Here is a 21,058-nt window from a genome sequence, read left to right as displayed (position 1 = left end):
ATAAATCTGAAAAAACAGGAAATCTGTAAATATAAAGAGGAATAAAAAAATAAATCTGTTTAAAAAATCGGGAAATAAATGTGTTAATATAAAGAGGAATGAACAAAAGAATGAATGCATCTGTAAAACAAAATCAGGAAATACATGTGTAAATATAAAGAGGAATAAATAAATAAATCTGTTACAAAATAAGGAAATACAAGTGCAAATATAAAGATGAATAAATAAATAAATCTGTTACAAAATAAGGAAATAAATGTGTAAATATAAAGAGAAACAAATAAAAGAATAAATAAATCAATATGAAAAAATAAAGGTAAATTTTGTCTTTGCTTTTTGCTTTCCCCTGTTTTTATCTTTTGTTTTTCCATTTTATCATTGATTTTTCCTCAGTCCATCAAGGAAAAGCAGAGAAAAGACTTTTTTTTCTATTTATTCTTCAATTTAGTTTTTGTTGCTTTGCATCTAATTTTTTGTGTTTTTGTCTGACTTTTGTTGTCTCATGTTTTTATTGTTTTCTGTTTCCTTTTTGTCTCGCTTGATTTGTTGTCATTATTTTACTTTATACATTTTAATTTTTGTTGTTTTGTGTCACTTGTCATTTTTGTGTTGTGTGATGTGTAATTTTTTTGTCTTACTTTTGTCGTTTGTCCATTTTTTGCCTCGTTTCATTTCGTGTTATTCATCTTGTTTTTGTAATATTTTGAAAGATAATTCCTTAAATGTGAACATTTTTGGACTAACACAAAGGAAACGTGGAGTTGTGGTTATTTCTATCATATTATTATTATGCTGTGATTTTACTGGTCACTGGAAAAGAAATTGGGCTGAATGTGGAACTAAAATGAGTTTGACTCCTCTGGTCTACATCATATTATCAGTAACGCTCTTTACTCTAAAAATCAGTATCAGCCTCAAAAATCCAATTAAAGTCGTGCTCATATACAAATAAATCATAAATAGTGATGAAATAATGCTTCAACGCTAAATTTCAACAAAACATTTTATTGAAAAGATGCAGATATAATATTTACAAAAGTGAAGAAACATTTATTGTTGATAAATTTCATTAACTGTAATTTACAGTTTAAAAATACTTTCCATCTTCAGAAAGATGCACAAAGAAAAATCCTCAACATGCCTGAAGCCTCCTGGGTTTGAAGAACTTCAGCCAAAGCTGCTAAAACGTTCATTTAGTCGACGACAGGAACCCAAACCGAAGCTTGTGAGCTCCAGAAAAACTCAGTTTGACACCAGCAGGACTTAAAGAGCTCCAGGTTTATTTTCCTTTCCGTCCTTTCCCGCCCTTCACTCCTCCTTTTCCCCCCTTAGCCTGTCTTCCTTTTCCTTTGGCGTGCTGCTCCTTCCTCTGCATCCCCTCATGTCTTTCTTCATGCGTCCGTCCACCACCTTGAAGACTCCCTTCACTCCAGGAGGTCGCCTCACCTTCTTGCCGGCTCCCTTCTTGGTGACGACGTACGTTACTTCTCTCTTCTCCTTCCCCACGCCGGCTTTCTTGTAGATGCTGACAGAATTAGAAGAGACAAAACGGCGTGGTTAACGTTTTATTATCGCTAAAATCAGCCGACGTGAAGCCAAACGCTTAGAGCAGGGGTGTCAAACTCAGTTCCTGGAGGTCCACTATCCTCTATGTTTTAGATGTTTCCTTCTTCCAACACACCTGATTCAAATGATCATCTTATCATCAAGCTCAGCAGAAGCCTGATAACGAGCCTGATCATTTGAATCAGCTGTGTTGGAAGAGGGAAACATCTGAAACATGCAGGATAGTGGCCCTCCAGGAACGGATCGTGACACCCCTGGCTTAGAGCTCACCTCTTGAGCTGAGCCATCTTCTCCCTCTCTGAGATGTCCACAGTGTTGACCACAGCCTCAGCCTTCTTCTTGGCCTGCTCCATCTTCTTCAGCATCTAGAGAAGGCACAAAAACTTTAGAATGAACGACAACAGACACACTATATACAGAGCAGTCGCTTTATAAACACACAGAAAAGATCTTTGATGAAGTTGACATGTTAGTGTCTTAATCTGGGTTTTTCTAAAAGAGAAAGAAACAGCTGTAGGTTGGAGCTGAGAGAAGAGTTGGGCTGGAAAAGGAGCTCTGAAAGCTTCAAGGAAATGTGAAAAACAAGAGAAGAGTTTTCAGAAAGATGCTACGTTGAGCCTGAAGAGTTTTCAGTGTCATGGGTGCTTCTCTGTTTTAATCTGCTGGATCACCATGGTAACCAACGTTTTAAAGCTATATCGTCATGCAAACTGATGCTTTACAGCTAAATCACTTTGGTTACTGAAGCTACACAGCTATATTGCCATGGTAACTGAAGCTACACAGCTATATTGCCATGGTAACTGAAGCTACACAGCTATATTGCCATGGTAACTGAAGCTACACAGCTATATTGCCATGGTAACTGATGCTTTAATGCTATATCGCCATGGTAACTGATGCTTTAATGCTATATCACCATGGTAACTAATGCTATACAGGTAGATCACCATGGTAACTGATGCTGCACCTAACCTACTCTCTAGGAGCTTATAAGTTCCTCCATCTAACAGGATCTGGATGTTTTCTTCTTTAAAATGGATCTACGGTGACTTCAGCTCTTCTTACCCTCCTCTTCTTCCTGGCTTTGGCCTCAGCGACACGTTTGATTGGTCGGGCATCGATCTCTCTCCACTTCTGTTTGTACTCCTCCACCATCTCCTTGGTAACCGGCACCGGCTTCTTCCGGTGTTTCCGTTCGTCGTCCAGGAACCACTCCGGTACCTCCCACGGCTCTTCAGAGTTAGCAAACCTGCAGAAAAACAGTCATTAATCTGAGCAGGAACATAAAGGATGTGATTCCCTCAGAGCAACAGTCTGGATAGAGTTGTTTTAACGGTGAGAAAGTGGACATAAACCCACCGGTGGAAGGAGCTGTCCACCAGGTCTCTGGCTTTCTTCTTGGACGTAGCGATCTGACAGCCCAGAGCCAAACCTTCTGCATCCAGGATCCTCGCTTTCTTACCTGAAGAACATAAACAACCAGATTTAAACCTAACACGAGGCAGAGTGGTCGCTTTTAGACACACAGAGAAGTTCTTTAATAAAGTCGACACGTCAACGGTGTTCATAGAGGTCTAAGTGTCCACAGGGGTCTAGGTGTTCACAGGGGTCTAGGTGTTCACAGGGGTCTAGGTGTCCACAGGGGTCTAGGCGTTCACAGGGGTCTAGGCGTTCACAGGGGTCTAGGCGTTCACAGGGGTCTAGGCGTTCACAGGGGTCTAGGTGTTCACAGGGGTCTAGGCGTTCACAGGGGTCTAGGTGTTCACAGGGGTCTAGGTGTTCACAGGGGTCTAGGTGTTCACAGGGGTCTAGGTGTTCACAGGGGTCTAGGTGTTCACAGGGGTCTAGGTGTTCACAGGGGTCTAGGTGTTCACAGGGGTCTAGGTGTTCACAGGGGTCTAGGTGTCCACAGGGGTCTAGGCGTTCACAGGGGTCTAGGCGTTCACAGGGGTCTAGGTGTTCACAGGGGTCTAGGTGTTCACAGGGGTCTAGGTGTCCACAGGGGTCTCGGTGTTGTTGTTCACTGGGGTTTATAAATCATCATTACATGAGCAAATTTAAAAGCTGCTTCAAGTTTTCACACTTACAGAAACAAAGTGTGAAAACAACAACTCATGCTGAACATTTTGTACTCCATTTTCAAGGAAACATCAGGCCTGTGTTGACATCATTACTTTGACAAAACTGCAAAAAAATTAAACCTAGCCTTGCCAAACTTTAACCATCAGATTCTACTGATGTTAGAGCCTCAACATTTGGAGAAATGTGGACCAAAGACTGGATTTTAGTAGAAACATGGATCCATCCATAGATATACACTTACAGGAACTTTATGGAGACACTAGACCAGTCTAGTTTGAAAGTGTTGCCTGTTTTTCCATTTTCAAGGACTAATAATTATTAATTTTTGTCATTTTCATCTTATTGTGGTCAAATTTTGACTTAATACATGATTTCAAGTCATTTTGGACACATTTTTACTCATTTGTGTCTTATTCTTCATCTGTGATGCTTTGTGTCGTGTTTTTGTTGTTTTGTGTCTTGTTTGTGTTATTTTATGATCATTTTAGAGGAGTTTTAGTGATTTTGGACAAGTTTCTCGTCAAAATATCTAAAAACTGGAACCTTCTCTGGTCCAACTTTAACCATCAGATTCTACTGATGTTAGAGCCTCAACAGTTGGAGAAATGTGGACCAAAGACTGGATTTTAGTAGAAATATGGATCCATCCATAGATAGACACTTACAGGAACTTTATGGAGACACTAGACTAATCTAGCTTGAAAAATTTTGAACAATTTCAAGCACTTTTGGACAAATTTGTCCCATTATCAACACATTTCCCAGGAGAAAGGTAGAAGTGTGTCATACTCACTGGTGCTTTCGACAGGAACCACCTGGAAATCGTTGTCATCGGCGTCTCCTGACGTCCCGGCTGCTGCTTTGGCCTGCTTCATTCTGCTGATCTCTCTGGAAACAGATTTATTTGAGGCGTTACACTAAAACGTTTGTCGCAGCAGCTTGGATTAGAATTTTCTCAACAAGTTCAGGACAAAAATAGCCACAGAGAGCTTCAGTAAATGAGTTACTTTTCATCATCCTCGTCGCTGCTGTCGTCCGAGTCGCTGTCGCTTCCATCCACAGCTTCCTGTGAAGGTCCCGCCTCTTCCTTCTCCGGTGGAGCAGCTTCCTCCTCTTTTGATTCCTCCTCAGCTTTCCTCTTTTTACCTTTCCCTATAAACCATCCAAATAGAAAATCTGATCAGGTCCAAGTGTAGGAGAGCAGCAATCCTTTTTGAGAATAATCTTTACGGGGCAGACGATCACCTGACTGTTTGTTCTGGAGCCACTCAGTCTGTCTGAGCTCACTCTCTGCATCTTCCTCCAGGTCGAGCTCTGAAAAGATGCCCTGCAGGTAAAAAGATGCACAAATTAGCAGCTGTAGGTCCAGAGGATGGTCAGTAACGATGTGAAGGAGGAAGCAGGGATCAGTCCGTTTAAATGCAGACAGAATCCAGAAACACGCTGCTGCACCGTCTCACATCTTCTTAGAGTTTACATATTTGGGATTCAAAGCTAAGTTCTGTGAAATATGTTGGCTGAATTTTGAGATTTTTATGTTTTCTAACCTGGGAATTTTTGGATTTTCACTGTCCGAAAAAACACCTCATTTTAAAAGGTTCAATATCTCCAAGAATTTAACTCCTACAGCCATGAAATGAGGTAAAAACAGACAGAATATGTACAGCAGATTAGAACAAGTCTTTAATTATTGGTTGAAAACAGAATGAAGTGCAAACTAGACTGGTCTAGTGTCTCCATAAAGTTCCTGTAAGTGTTTATCTATGGATGGATCCATGTTTCTACTAAAGTACAGTCTTTGGTCCACATTTCTCCAACTGTTGAGGCTCTAACATCAGTAGAATCGGTTAAAGTTTGACCAGACAAGGTTCCAGTTTTTTGTTCTTTAGACATAAAAACTGTCAGAAATTCTACAAATGTTGTCCAGTAATGATGCCAAAATAGTTCAAAATGGCTGAAAACTGACAAACATGAATAATTATTGGGCCTTGAAAAAGGTTCAAAACTTTAAAAGAAACGACTCAAAATGTTCTAAAGTCACATAAACGCTGCCAAAAAATGACTCAAAATCACAGCAAAATGTCCAAAATGACAATATTTATATTTTTAGATGTCTAAAATGGGGAGAAACAGTAAAACCTCCAATAAAGGCTGGTCTCATGTCTATAAAGGTTTGATTTGAATAATAGAGAAGTTCTCCTCTGCTGGATCCATTCAATCATCACGATCTACTGGAAACTGTTCTGTCTGTTTCTTCACCAAACTTCATGGCTTCATGGTTTTATTTCTGGAGATGTTGAACCTTTAGAAGCTAAGACGCCGTTTTTAGGTTGAAAATACAAAAATTCTCAGATCTGACAACAGATGAAAATGCAAAACTCCACCAGAATATTTTTACTGAACTCAGTTTGGGTCTAAAATCAGAAATAATTCAACTGTGAACAGAGCAACATGAACACATTATGGGATGCAGGAACAAACCTTGCTGAACCACAGGTTGGTCTCTCGCTCCATCTTCTCGTCCTTCGACTCCAGCTCCACCACCAAACCACTCTCCTGGCCTTCATCCTCCTCGTCTTCATCAGCGAACTTTACTCTGCAGAAAACAGAACAAACATCACGCCCAGTGAATTCCTGAGTTCTTCTACACAGAATTTAAAAGAAAATTACTGTTTGAGAGTAAAGTTTAGGGGCTGAGTTAAAAAATCAAGTGTTTTTTGATGAAAACAGGAAAGAATGAACATTAAGATTTAAGAAACACACATCAGTCAAATCTACTGCTTTTATTCAGCAGAGACCTGACAAAACCATTATTATTATATTATTAAAATATATTATCAACAATCAGACTATATTTATAGAGCTCTTTTCACACCAATGAAACGTAACACAAGGTGTATCACAGATGAAAGGAATAAAACTAATTTGTTAAAATAAATGGGATGAACAAATTTTAAAAACAAACTTAATTTAATAAATAAAAAAATATTTTAAAAAAAGGAAAATTAAAAACAAAATTTAAAAAAGAATTAAATTAAGAAAAAATAAATACATTTTAAAATAAATAAAAAACAAAATGAATATTTTTTAAAAATAAATAAAATTAAATCAAAAGCAAAATAAATATACCAAAGGACCTTTCTTCTCTTTTTCCTATTAACTATGAAAATATCACAAGAAAAATAAATAAGGATATGGACGGGTGGGCTCTGCTTCCCCTGGACATTGTTGACAGGATTAGGACAATTAAAATGGTTATTTTACCTAAACTGTTGTATCTATTCAATGCGCTACCTGTTGAGATACCTTTGAAACAATTCAGAGATTGGGACAAATCCATCTCTAGGTTTGTGTAGAAATCAAAGAAACCACAAATTAAATACAGTATCCTTCAGTTGCCGAGAGACGGGGGGGCATGGCTTTACCTTGTCTTAGACATTATTATATTGCTTCCCAGTTAAGACCACACTATGGTGTGATGAGTCTTATGAGGCTAAATGCAAAGGTCTGGAACTTTCCCTAACTGAAGTGCCCTTACAGTCAGTACTCGGGTGTGTAAATTGCACCAAATCAATTCTACAATCTGGGAATTTCTGTTTGAGCACATCTATCCGAATATGGCTACAAGTCATCAAGATGTTTGGCCTCCATGGGCAGGTCAGAATACTGAGCTGGGCTGTGTGTGATCCACACTTTGAAGCAGCAGTACATGATACCAGATTTAAACAATGGTCACACCTGGGTACAACAACATTTGGTAGTATAATATCAAAAGGTCAGATGGACGGCTTTCAAAATCTCTCGCTTAAATTTGGACTTGAAAAACATGATTTCTTCAGGTACCTCCAACTCGGATATTATTTTGTTAAGGAAATACAAGGAGCCCTGACTAAAACCTCCTCTAACCTTGTTCAAGTTTTTCTGGATGTCTATAAAGGATCTAGTAACAAAAAAATTGTTGGTAAAATATATAAGGTTTTAAACTTGCTTGACAATAAAATGTACCTCCATGTGAAAAAACAATGGCAGAAAGATCTGAAAGTTGATATACCAGAAGAGCATTGGTTGGAGGGATGGAAATCTCAGAGCCGTACCACTAACTCGCTTACCTGGAGAGACTTTTGTTGGAAAAGCCTGACCCGTTTTTTTATCACTCCTGTATGAAAATCTAAATTTCTGGCCATCCAGTCTCCCTGCTGGAGAGAGTGTGGATCTGCCCAGGTGGATCAGGTTCATATGTTTTGGTCATGCCCAGGTATAACTGACTTTTGGAAGAAGGTGATAAATCTAATGTATTCTGTGGTTGGTATTCGATTGGAAATTTCTTTTTCTGTGTTGTTTCTTTGGATCAATCAGACAATAATTATTAAAATAAATAAAATTATTTTAAAAATGCATATACATTTGAACCCAGATATCTAATTTATGTTTCTGGTTGTAGCTGAAGTTTCATGTTGTGGTTTTATTGTTATAACTGCACATTTCAGACCTTTGTACATGTTCTAAAAACTCCACTCACTTCTTCTTTGGAGCTTTCTTCTCCAGCGCTTTCTGTCTCTGCTCCACTTCCTCCAAATCGTCGTCGTCTAAATCCGAAGCCAGAGACATTTTATCCGCCTCGTCATCATCGTCTTCGTCAGAGAAGTGAAGGTCGTCCTCTCCGTCCACCAGAGCGTCCGCCGCCTGCATGTCGCCTTTAGAGATATCAGTCAGCGCCTGAAAGAACAACAGTAAGTTAGAAATAAAGAGGTCCAGCTCCTAAAAACCACGACTTTTACGATCAGCAGATAAACATAGAGGAGGAGCTTTTATTAAGCCATATTTCTACTAAAATCCAGTCTTTGGTCCACATTTCTCCAACTGTTGAGGCTCTAACATCAGTAGAATCTGATGGTTAAAGTTTGACCAGACAAGGTTCCAGTTTTTTGCTATTTTGACATGAAACCTGTCAGAAATTATACAAAAATTGTCCAAAATGGCTCAGAAATTATAAAAATGAATAACTACTGGGCCTTGAAAATGTGGGAAAGGGTGTAAAACTTTAAAACAATAGACTCAAAATGTGTTAAAGATAAAGTCTGTCAAAAAAATGACTCAAAATTGTTCAAAAACACAGCAAAATGAACATCAGCAGAATCTGATGGGTTAAAGTTTGACCAGACAAGGCTCCATTTTTTAGACATTTTGATTTGAAATGTGTCCAGAATGACTGAAAATTGACCAAATTATCTTACACAAAGAGATTGTCAAAAAATCTCAGTATCTTCAAAAATGCCTTGAAACTTGTCAAAAATGAATCCACATTGCCCAAAATGACTTGAAATCTATTCAAAATTGCTCAAATTTAACCAGAATGTCTTGAAATGTTTCCAAATTTACTCAAAATCTGTTCAAAATAAGATAAAGTTGGTTAAAAATAACTCAAAATTATTAAAAATGACACTAACGAATAATTATTGGTTTCTGAAAATGGACAATATTTTTGAGTTTTGGTGGGATTACGTCCTCATGAAATTCCTATAAGCGCATATATGTGGATGGATCCATGTTCCTACTAAAATCCAGCCTTTGGTCGACATTTCTCCAACTGTTGAGCGCTAACATCAGTAGAATCTGATGTGTGTAAAGTTTGACCAGACGAGTTTCCAGTTTTTAGATGTTTTGACCAAATGATGTGGACTCATTGGTACGAAACTAAAACTGGTGTTCATAAAAGTCTAGATGTTCACAGAGGTCTAGATGCTCATAGAGGTCTACATCTTGTCTTTTTGTATCTTTTTAGTAGAAACATGGCTCCATGAGATGAGGTGTACTGATTCACCTTCTGCTTCTTGACGGTCATGAGCGAGAACAGAGATGCATCGTCAGTGTTCGCTATGGAGACGCCCGGCAGGTCCATCTTCAGCTCCACTCTTTCCCTCTGCTTCCTCCTCTCCTTCAGCAGCTTCTTCTTCTTCCTGAAGGACAGTTTGACAAGCTGCTCTTAAAGACACGTCCAGTCAGCAACACTTTACATCTAACCGATTAGGAACTACAATCAAACATGAATATGCAGGAAAAGTTCACGACAAAGACGCAAAAAGTGAGGAAATCTGTGATTATTTATCGAGATGGATATGAAGTACGGCTCTGACAAGCAACAACTGGTGAGAAAATTACAGAAATAAATAAAGAAAAGAGGAACCTTTTGAGCTCAGCCACCTCCTCAGCTTTCAGTTGTGCCAGTTTTTTCTCCATTTCTGCCTCCTCGTCATCCTCCTCATCACCTTCCTCCTCCTCCTTCTTCTTCTTGTCTGGTTTTTCCTCCGAGTCGCTCTCTTCTTCATCAGAGCTTAAACTAAACACAAACCAAACAGGATTTTACAAACCAGCCGTCAGACAGTCGAGCAAACACGGTACTTCTGGGAGGTTACCTGATCTCCTGGTCGAGCTGTTTGGCCTCGTCCTTCAGCTTCTTCGCCAGATATCTCCTCAGCTTGGACCTCCAGTTGAGCAGCAACCTGAAGATGAGATGTCAGAGGAGAACAGAGTCAGGAACACCACACAACAGCAGCTTTAGTTCCTTCTCAGACCACCCGATGTATTGGACGTTTTACCGGAGTTCTTTGCGTCCGAGGACTTTGATGTCCCGACAACACTCCTTTATTTCTTCAGAGGTGGCCGAGTGAGACTCCAGGTCTTGATTATCGAAGGTGATCTGGATGAAGAAGACAAAGTGAGGACTGCATGATGGGAAGAACTTTTCATGCAGCTGATTAACACCTCAACAGCACTATGGGATGTTTAGATCCATGTTTCTGACATCGACCCAAACAGTCATTTAATATTTAGTACCTGCTGGGTCCCAACCTGGTCCAAATTTTCCAGAAAATGTACATTTGAGAGCATTAAATTCATTAAAATCAACCCAGTGCATGTGTGTGACGACTGAATAGGACAGCGATTGTAGATTTTTTTTTCTTGATGCATTATCTAGAAAGGTACCTGGTCAACTCGTGTGTATTCAAACTCGTGCGTATAGGAAAAATAAGCAATTAGGGTTAAAAATTAGATTAGGGGTGAGAAAGGTTAGGGTTAGCAAAAGAAAAGAGGGGTAGGAATAAAGAAAGAGCAAATAGAAAAACATAAAATAAGGAATGAACGGTTAGGGTTAGGGAAAAGTAAACGGGTAGGGATCAAAAGGGTAAGAGAAGAAAGATAAAATAAGGGTTACGAGGTTAGGGTTAGGGAAAAAGAAACAGGGGTAGGGGTAGAAATAGAAATAATAAAACACTGATTTTACATTCACTCAATACGCATGATGTTGGAATATGCACGAGTTTGCATACGCACGAGTTGACCAGTATTCTCTAGAAAAAACTAAATTTCTGCATGCAAGCTGTTCCTTAACGTTCTGTAGGTGTTCAGGAACCTTGTTGTAAAGCTCCAGTAGAGGTGTTCTGAGGCTACACAAGCTTTAAAACAGGGAGAAAACCTGTATTCTCTATGTGATGTCAGTAAATGTAGATCAGCTGAAGTTCCTAGTTGTTCCACCAGGTGGAGCCTCTTCCTGTTTCATACTGTAGAGACCAGAGGAGGCGTCACTCAGACTACAGTTAAAGCAGAGAGCATTGTGGGATTTTAGCTAGCAACAGGCACCATGACAAAGACTAATGAGGAGGTTAATGACCACAGACCAGAGCTGATGCATTGAAGACTTAGCTAATGTTCTGTAGGTGTTCAGGAACCTTCTTGTCCAGCTCCGGTAGCACATTGTCTGGAATGTAGTGTTAGAGGTGGGGGTATACTGAGGGTCCACAACCTCCAAAAAAAAACAAAAAAACAATCTCTACAGCAGGTCCTCGGTTTACGACATCCTCAATCTACGGCGTTTCGAGGTTACGTTTCCATCTCTCATAAATTTATTCAGAAAGTCTTGTTCCATCATTCTGATGTACAGAGTTTGCGATGTGAAAACAAATTTTGCGCGGGAATTGGGTGGCGAGCGGAGCGCACGAATACATCACCAACGAGGAAGACGGCCTTGTTTACATTTGCCGGTTGTTCGCCACAGTGGATTGTACTACACTCCTTATATTTACTGGACAGTGTTTTTATGTCCTAGATCATGATTTTACCACTGTGTTTGCATCTGTGAGTGACATAGGAACTTATGTGTACTTATGTGACTTCTGACCTATGGCGAAAATCGCGTTACGTTGCATCCTAGGAATGAAAGTCTGACGTAAGTGGAGACCCCCCTCTAATGAATAATTAACGGCCCTTGAAAAAGATGCCAAATGGTCAAACCAGGTTGGTATTTGGACCCCAGAAAATCACTATAAGTGTACATTTATGGATGGATCCATGTGTAATTATTTGACCTTAAAAATGGGAAGGGGGGGGGGGTGCAAAATCTTCGATCCAGCCTGGTCTAATGTCTCCATAAAGTTCCTGTAAGTGTACTTTTATGGATGGATCCATGTTTCTACAAAAATATAGTCTTTGGTCGACATTTCTCCAACTTTAGAGGCTCTAACATCAGAAGAATCTGACAAAGTTTGACCAGACAAGGTTCCAGTTTTTAGATATTTAGACTAAATGTTGACGTGGACTCATTTGTCGGAGCACAAAAACTGGTGTTTAAAGGGGTTTATAAGTCACTATATGTGCAAAGTAACAAGCTGCTTCCATGCTGTTTTCATGTTGAAATTTAGCAACATATCAGGCTGTGTTAGCGTAGCTGAGTGACATAGGTACTTATGTACATATGCAGGTTCCAACTTGCAGCGAAAATTGGGCTATGCTTTGAAGTAGGAATGGAATTCTGACTTAAATTGAGACCCCCCCGTATTCTCTACATTCATGCCAGAAAATGCATTGTAGTTGTAGTACCTGGTTGTACCACCAGGTGGAGCCTCTTCCTATTTAGTTTAGTGCTGTAACAACCAGAGGAGGCATCACTGCGACTACAGTCAGTTAATGTTGGAGATCTTTGTGGGAGTTCAGCTAGCAGCGGGCACCATGACAAAGACTCATGTGTTGCTTAATGACCTCCGACCAGAGTTTATGTGTTAAAGCAAACAGGAAAGGACTACGACAGTGCTCCTATATATTAGTAATTAAAATAACGGAGCCGCCACAACAACATCAGAGCAGGGCAAGCGTCCACTCTGTTAACAATTAATCAATTAATAATTGATTATGCTGCGATTATCGGTTAAGTAAAATACTCAAACTGCCTGTGTTCTCCATTTAAGGCATCAGCAGACGTGAACCAAAGATTGGACTAAGTTTAGAGCTCAGTGTAAAAAAAACGCCTCCATCGGACACGAGAATCAAACCAACTCCAAGGCAGGAAAAGTTCAACAAGTTAAAAAGTTCAGAAATCTCACCTCACTGGCTTTTCCCAGGAAGTCTACAGCGTTGTCTGCCTTCAGGAAAGCTGTTACCGTGAAGCTGTGAAAGAGTGTCAGATCTCCGTCTGAGTATCCCTCCGCCTGGAACAGCGATGGATGAAACATTTACATGGTATGAGTGAGAACAATCACATCCACGTCACAGTAAATCCTGTGTACGCTTCAGATAAACGATCAGCCTCTGTGGTCTACCTACCTTTGGCTTCTTGTCTGGAATCAGCTCCCTCACCGTCTTGGCCTGAACCTCCACCTCTTTGAACGCATGTTTGGGGTCGAAGAACTTACTGTCAATTTTATCTGGGGCGACAAACCCTGGTGATGTCAAGAAAAACCCAGTTTAGACAGTGAAGAAACAGATATCTCTTCTATTTCCTGAACATCCATCTACAGGGGTCCTCGACTTACGCAAGTAGATTTTCGCCGCATGTTGGAACCTTGGCAAAAATGTAAACAAAGCCGTTCCATGCATCACGATATCGATCAGATCTTCAGGAAAGTCATGAATACCAAAGACGTTCGTGCATTTACGAGTCATTTTTCAAGAAGGTAACAGAATATGAATAGAAAAACAACAGAACAGCAGCAACAACAGAAGAGTTGGACTGGCAAAAAGTCAGTGAATGTAGCACAATCCAAGGTGGCGAAATAAAGTGAAACTAGTTACACATAACGAAATGCCATCGGTCAATGACGTCGTAAACTGAGGACCTACTGTATTCTCATCGTCTGATATTGTACCAACTCTTCCTGCAATTGATTGGTGTCAGGAGAGAAAACGTCAAACATCTGCAAAGCTGCATGTTCCGTCAGCTGCATTTCTTAAACCATCTATAATTGTGAGAAACTTCTGTTCAGGTCGGGCTCCTTTTAGGGCTGTACCCAAACAGAGACTACAGGCCGTCCTCCACTTACTAAATGTAAACAAAGCCCTAACGGGCATCACGATATCGATCAGATCTTCAGAAAAGTCATGAATACCAAACACTTTTCATGCATGTACGAATCATTTTACAAGCAGATAACAGAACATGTTGCACTGTTTTTACAACTTGAGTGTCTTACTCTAATTTAATTTCCATGGAGACGGCTTTCCTTTTCTTCAAAGCATCAGAAGAGTCTAACTTAGGCTTGGAGCCATAATGAAGGGCAAAAAGTTAGCGAATGTAGCACAATCCAAAGTGACGTACAACCGACAAATGTAGTGCTGCATAACGACATATTCGTCAACTCCACTAGCCAACAAGTTCCTCGTAACGACTAAACGCCGTAGGTCGAGGATGCCGTAAGCCAAGGACCTCCTGTATTTCTGAATATGAATAGATTTTGTAGCCGCGCTGACCCTGACAGATGACAAAGATCTCGGCCGACTCGTTCCTGGACGCCTGAGGCTTGGTGGCCTGAACCTTCTTGAAGAACTGCTGGAAGATCCAGAGCAGCGGCTGGTAGTCTTTGGAGCGGAAAACCTTGGTGACGAAAGATCCACCTTTGTTCAGGAACTCACAGGCCAACTTCAGAGCCATGAGGGTGAGATGAGCTGAGGAACAGAGTTTAGACAATAAAGTTAAACATCCAGAGTGGGAAATAAACCAGCCAGCAATGTGATCTGAACACAAACACGAGGAAATAATGACAGAAAACCTAACTCAGAGTTTCCACCAATAATCTAATTCAACCATTTTAATGGATCAACCGTCTGAGTCCTAAAACACACCAGTGGGTTTGAAAAGCATTTTATATTAAAATAAAATCTTCAAAATTACACTTTTCATTAAAGTCAGAAACTATATAAAAAATTCCAAAAATTGTTTGATTTTCAGCTTTCTGAAGGTCCTTGAACTAATCATTTGTTGAGAGCAATTCTGCTGAAAAGCTAAATTATTTTTTCTACATGTCTCACATAAAAACCTGCCCAAAATCTTATTTTTACGCTAACAAAATTCTGTTAAAAAAAAAATTGGAGCTCCCTGGTGTAACTGTGAAGTCATTAATGACTCAATTGTGAGCAATAATCAGGTGACAAAAATTCAGGGACTTTTTGTTTGAACTGCAAGAAGTGTTTACAAGAATGGAAACAAACTAAAATGTAAAGTATCTCTAACAGAGAGAGTCATTATTTTTCCCCAGTATTAATAACCGCTGTAAGCACTTGGAAAGATGTTGATTCCAGGTGTTTTCCATTTTTAAGATATTCAGCTTTTTTTCTCTTTTTCTAACCCTGTTTTGAGGAGAGATGCTGCTTTGTCCTCTAAATACGTTGCACTAACCTTCTAAACCCTAAAAAAATCACCAGTGGGCTTGAAATGCATTTTATCTTTCAATAAAATCTCCAAAATTACACATTTCACTCATCAGAAACCATAAAAAAAATGAAAACTGTTTCATCTTCAGCTTTCTGAAGGTTCTTGAACTAATCATCCATGGCGCCATTCTGTCAAAGTTAATGTGATGTTTCATTAAAATTGCTTTCAAAATTCGCCAAAAATTAAACTTTTACTTGAACAAACTTCTGTCAAAAACGAAAGATTATGAGCTCCTCGGTGTAACTGTGAAGTCGTTAACAATTCAGCTGCGACCAACAGTCAGGGGACAAAAACTCAGAGACTTTTTAGTTAAACTGCAGGAAGAGAGGAGAAAAGAATGGAAACAAACTAAAAGTAGTAAATATGTGTAGTATGTGGGGCCTTTCTTCACTTGGAAACTTGTTGATTCCAGGCTTTATAAGTTTTTGTACAAAACTAATCAAATAAATTTTTTTCAGATTTCTCGTCATTCAGACTGAGTTATCCGAGTGTTCTCTCCTTCATTGTTGTTCTGTTTCCAAAGAGCTGCAGGATTTTACATAAGAAAGGAGAAAATTATCGTCCAGATTTTTCCCATACAACTCAGTTTCTGGTGACTGACTGTGTTTTATCCTGACAGCAGCGTCAGTAAATCGTTCTGTCAGTTAAACCTCCACCGTTACCTTGTGAAAAGGCGTCATGTTGCCAATTGGCTCCGACGTTCGGCGCTCCGTCATTCAACACGACGTCCACCTTCCATGTTTGGAGTTCCTTTCTGAGCGCCTGACAACGACAGACAGCGGCTCAGAAACCACGCGAAATAAAAACTCTCCTGCAGCTTTCTGCAGCTTCCTCACCTGTCGGCATTTCTCGGTGGTGATGTCTTCCTGCAGCGTCACCACATTGGGGATCGGTTTGATGGGAACCAGATCGACACCTGACAAGAAGAAAAGCTCCTTAGAAAGTTCTCTGTCATACTCGAGTATAAATCTAATCTTTGCAACCAGGACATTTTACTGTTGCACGATCAGATAGTAGCATTAAACTCACCAATAATTAGACTGGAAACAGGCATAAACTTGGACGCCACCTGCAACCTGGAAAAGATTTAAAATCACAACTCAACACTTCAATACCAACGAAAAAACACACAGAAAAGGACAACTAGACACAAAATAACCATAAGCGGATTAAAACTAACTAAAAGTTCATGCAAACTGATGTTAAACCAATTAAAACAGCGGTAAACTGCAGCTTCAACACACAAAACTACGACTACAACATGTGAACAACTGCAAAGAGACACAAATCAATAAATCTGCTATGCAAATGAACTTTCCCTGGCTTTTACATAACTTTACTAGACCTCTTGAACTCCCTGCTGCTAATAGTCACAGTAAAATAAAAATGTGAGTTATTCTGGTGACAGCCTGACATTAGCATTGAAGCTAGGCTAAGCTACCACCTGTTTGACCCCATTTTCTGATTGTCTACGTGTGACAGAAACAAACGGACACAAAACACACGTTGACTTAAAGGCAAGCTGTCACAGAGTTGTCTCTTTCTCGTCTCCATGTGTCCTGACATGCGGTCTTCTACAAATAACCACCAGGCTACCTACCATCCACCCGGAGCGGCGCACAGATCCACCAGAGCTCTGGCTTTCTGCAGAAACTGGAACTTTCTGTTGAGCTGGATCAGTTTGAAGGAGGAACGAGACCGATAACCTGAAAACAGACGACAGGAGACGTTTACGGAAAGTCCACACGTCTGAAATCCACAGTTTTGAGAAGCTACACAGCTAATGCTAACATCAGCCTATACGTTACCTGTTTCTTTAGCCAGGTGGTAGAATTTATCCTTTCTGTTTTTTCCAACTTTAAGTTTCTTTCCCATTTTGTTTTTTGTCGCTGTGGCTTTACACCGGATTCAAATACAAAAAAGTCTCAGTCTATTTAAACACCTCACTCTTCCATGAAAACAACACGTGTAGCCGTAGTGTCGCAGATGGTTGACGTCACACCGTTTCTTCTTCTTCTTCTTCTTCTGAGTTTCCGGAAGGCTGGATGCCTTGCGGCACATTGCTGCCTCTCGCAGGTCAGGGTGAGAATGCAGAATTCAGACCATTCCTCCTTCCAAACATGTAGTCCTGTGGAGTTGATAAAGTGAAGGACTGCGTTCACCGTCCTTGCCTGGTTCTCTCTGGGATTAAGGAGACTCCTCATTGTGATTGAGTCCATTCCCTCGTGTGACAACTTGGCATAAAACTGTGTTCTTTGTTCCTCAAACAGGCTGCACTCCATAAACAGATGTTTCACAGTTTGCTGCTTCCTGCAGGCTCCACATAATCCGTCCTTATGTTTGCCGATTTTAGATAAATCCCATGCCAGTCCACAGTGTCCAAGTCCCAAACTTGGACACTGTGCGTTAATGACTCTTGTCATTAACGCAGAGTCTTTTCGCTCATGTCCAAGACAGCACTGGTCTACCTTTACACTGTTTTGTATTGAGAAGTAATGCCATCCTTTTCCTCATTCTCCCACTGCTTCTGCCACTGAGCTGTAACGACCTCCCTGAAGATGGAGCGACATTCAGATATCCCGATGCCCACAGCCAATTCCACCTCCCTCCTTAATGCCCTTTTAGCCGCCATATCCGTCATCTCGTTACCCTCTACACCAATATGGGCGGGCACCCACAGAAACCCTATCATGCCTCCGGCCTGCTCAATTCTATACAACAGAGTGAGGAGCTCCACCACCAAGTCTGGTCGGGCACCTGGTTGTTATCCCTCAAAGTCATTAGGACTGAAGCTGAGTCTGAGCATATGACTACCCTCCTCAGCTTGACCTCCTCCACCCACTGTAGAGTCCATATTATGGCAATTAACTCTGTTGTAAACACCGACACCCCCTCAGCCAGTCGCTTGAGCTGAACAATTTGAAAATCTGGGATGAAAGGCAAACCCTGATTTTCTTGTTTTGGGATCTTGGGCCCCATCTGTATAAATCTGTCGATAATGCTCCCAGTTGTTTTTCAGTCTTTCCATTACAAAGTCTGAGCCTACAGCACTTCCCTGTTCTTTTATGGTTTCCAGTATGCTAAAGTCTATTTCTGGTGTTGGTAGGAGCCATGGAGGCACAGCTGGCCAGAGAACGTGAGGGGCCACCCCTACCTTTTCCAACTCCAGCTTCTCCACTCGTTTACAAATATTAAAAATTAATTTTTTTTTAGACTATCCTCCCTCTCCCCACTCCCAGGCATCATCAAGTACAGAATTTGCTGGGTGCTCTCCTTGATGTGCCTGCAGCTTACCAATATACTGCATTGCGGGGGTCTGAAATTTTCAGAATTTGGGCTATAAAAAGCCTCGCCAGTGGTTTTTTGCATCTTTAAGTGGTTATTTCTCAGCCTCTAGACATACCAGAGAGCTGTGAGTTGGTAAACAAGGCCTCTGCATGTAGCTAGTGCCCCACAAACATCCCCAGGTGTTTCCCTACACTCTGCAGGCCGTGGGGGCTTGCTAAAAACACTAAAAATTAAGAGATACCTACTCACGAGTGGGGTTTGGGACCTTAAAAGTACTAGAAATACTGCACAGAAGTGTTCTAACAGCCCTGGGTTCCATTCTACACAAACTTGTGTGATAACTTAGCAAACTGGAGCTTTCTAGGTACCTCAGTTTGGAAAATATGAGCTCCCAAAGTTGGACGAGATTTTTAATTGGCTATTTTTGGTGGCAAAAATCTCAGTGTGGGACAGGTACCAGAGACCCCAAATTTTTCTACAAGACAGTTCCATCTGTCTTCTATCACTGTACAAAAAGCAGCAGGGTTATATTTGTAGTTACTGAGATATTCTTACTCAAAATGGCATGGGTGATGTCAAAATCGTTTTTTTGCTTTTCAGTACTTTAAATTGGGATACAAGTATTAGTAGTCATTCCAATGGTAGTATTATGTATGTTTTGTTCTTTTTGAAATGTTAGTTGTTAAAGGTGACTACCTTCAAAAAGTGTAATGGTATAACTTAGGTATACCTAAGTTATAACTTAGGTAGAGGTTCTTTTGCTTGTAACATGACATTGTACAATTAAATTTAACATTTTTAATCCCACTGCACTGATACTGTAAAATTCAACATTATTGTTGTATTTTTAAATTAATCAACCATAAACTACTACAGAGCTCCCTGAATTCAAGTTAGTACATGTAATTTGTATGTGTATGTTATAATTACATGGATGCATTGCAAATGGGTGTCAACATGTCATTACACTTTTTGAAGGTAGTCACCTTTAACAACTAACATTTCAAAAAGAACAAAACATACATAATACTACCATTGGAATGACTATGAATACTTGTATCCCAATTTAAAGTACTGAAAAGCAAAAAAATGTAATGCCCTTTTTGTGTCACAAGGTCTAGTTTAGAGCCATACCTGTAGATATCATGACATGTAAACCATTAATTGAGTGCCCCTTCCAGCCCCCCAAGAGCTTCCTGACAGAGAAAGCATTACATTCACTGCTTTCTCACATTTGGTCACAACATTATCAATATGTTTTTTCCATGTCAACTTTTCATCAAAACAAACACCTAAAAATTTGAATTCTCTTACACTCTTAATTGCTTGTCTGTATACAGTGGGTACGGAAAATATTCAGACTCCTTGAAATTTTTCACTCTCTGTGTCATTGCAGCCATTTGCCAAAATCAAAAAAGTTCATTTTATTTCTCATTAATGCACACTCAGCACCCCATCTTGACAGAAAAAAAACAGAAATGTAGAAATTTTTGCAAATGTATTAAAAAAGAAAAACTGAAATATCACATACCCACTGCATATCTGCAGACCGACCCACAGAAACAACATCATCGTCAAATTTGCTGATGACACAACAGTGGTTGGTCTGACCTCAGAGGGAGACGAGGCAGCCTACAGAGAGGAGGTCCAGAAACTCACAACCTGGTGTTCAGTAAACAGCCTGACACTAAACACTGCTAAAACAAAGTAGATCATCCTGGACTTCAGGAGGAACAGAACCGACCCGCCCCCCTTCTACATCAACGACGAGGTGTGGAGAGAGTCCACACATTCAGGTTCCTGAGAGTCCAGATCTCCGATGACCTCTCCTGGACAGATAACATCACAGCTGTCATAAAGAAGGCTCAGCAGCAGCTACACTTCTTGAGAGTCCTCAGAAAGCACAACCTGGACATGAAGCTGCTGCTGGCCTTCTACCGCTCATCCATAAAGAGTCTGCTGATGTTCTGTGTTTCCACCTGGAGCTGCACTGAGGCAGACAGAGTGAGGCTTCAGAGGATTGTTGGCTGTCCTCTCCCCTCCCTCATGGACATCTGCTCCTCCTGGTGCCTCAGCAGAGCCCAGAACATCATCAAGGACAGTTCACATCCCAGTTCTCGAATTTTTGATCTGTTGCCCTCTGGAAGGAGCTACAGATGCATTAAAGCGAGGACATGAGACATGACATAGATTTAAAAACAGCTTTTTTCCGAGAGCCATCAACACCCTGAACTCTCTCGTCTCGCATGCAACCAACAATATAGTGTAACTGTGCAATATACACCACTACCTCAGTCACTGTTATTTATATTCACTCCGGTATTTATACTGTATATGTGTCATTAGACTGTGGTGTTTTTTTGCACTGTCTCTAAGATTTTCTGGCACTGAAAAAGATAAACTCTGCATTCTCGTTTGGTT

The 21,058-nt window shown here is 40.3% G+C and overlaps 1 protein-coding gene and 1 long non-coding RNA gene across 2 annotated transcripts; one reads left to right on the top strand and one right to left on the bottom strand.

Annotated features, from left to right (window-relative positions):
* Window positions 1-985: 985 nt before the first annotated feature.
* On the bottom strand, window positions 986-17,372 carry ftsj3 (FtsJ RNA 2'-O-methyltransferase 3). The gene is given in 22 exon segments (XM_051947555.1): window positions 986-1,374; window positions 1,377-1,525; window positions 1,837-1,931; window positions 2,635-2,818; window positions 2,929-3,031; window positions 4,445-4,539; window positions 4,659-4,803; window positions 4,897-4,978; window positions 6,133-6,247; window positions 8,171-8,367; window positions 9,473-9,608; window positions 9,836-9,988; window positions 10,065-10,151; window positions 10,248-10,348; window positions 13,026-13,130; window positions 13,246-13,361; window positions 14,389-14,583; window positions 16,012-16,111; window positions 16,186-16,265; window positions 16,379-16,425; window positions 16,950-17,055; window positions 17,158-17,372. Coding segments are annotated over 22 exon segments (2,553 nt in total). The 5' UTR covers window positions 17,225-17,372; the 3' UTR covers window positions 986-1,279.
* Window positions 3,046-4,434, top strand: LOC127533728 (uncharacterized). Its single transcript, XR_007941474.1, has 3 exons — window positions 3,046-3,201; window positions 3,328-3,471; window positions 3,526-4,434. It is a non-coding gene; the product is annotated as an uncharacterized LOC127533728 (long non-coding RNA).
* Window positions 17,373-21,058: the final 3,686 nt, after the last annotated feature.

This window comes from Acanthochromis polyacanthus, chromosome 4 (genome assembly GCF_021347895.1).
Source record: "Acanthochromis polyacanthus isolate Apoly-LR-REF ecotype Palm Island chromosome 4, KAUST_Apoly_ChrSc, whole genome shotgun sequence".
In the NCBI taxonomy this organism is placed as follows: domain Eukaryota; kingdom Metazoa; phylum Chordata; class Actinopteri; family Pomacentridae; genus Acanthochromis; species Acanthochromis polyacanthus.
The sequence above is the reverse complement of the archived record's forward strand: the minus strand, read 5'-3'. Positions and strand labels throughout refer to the sequence as shown.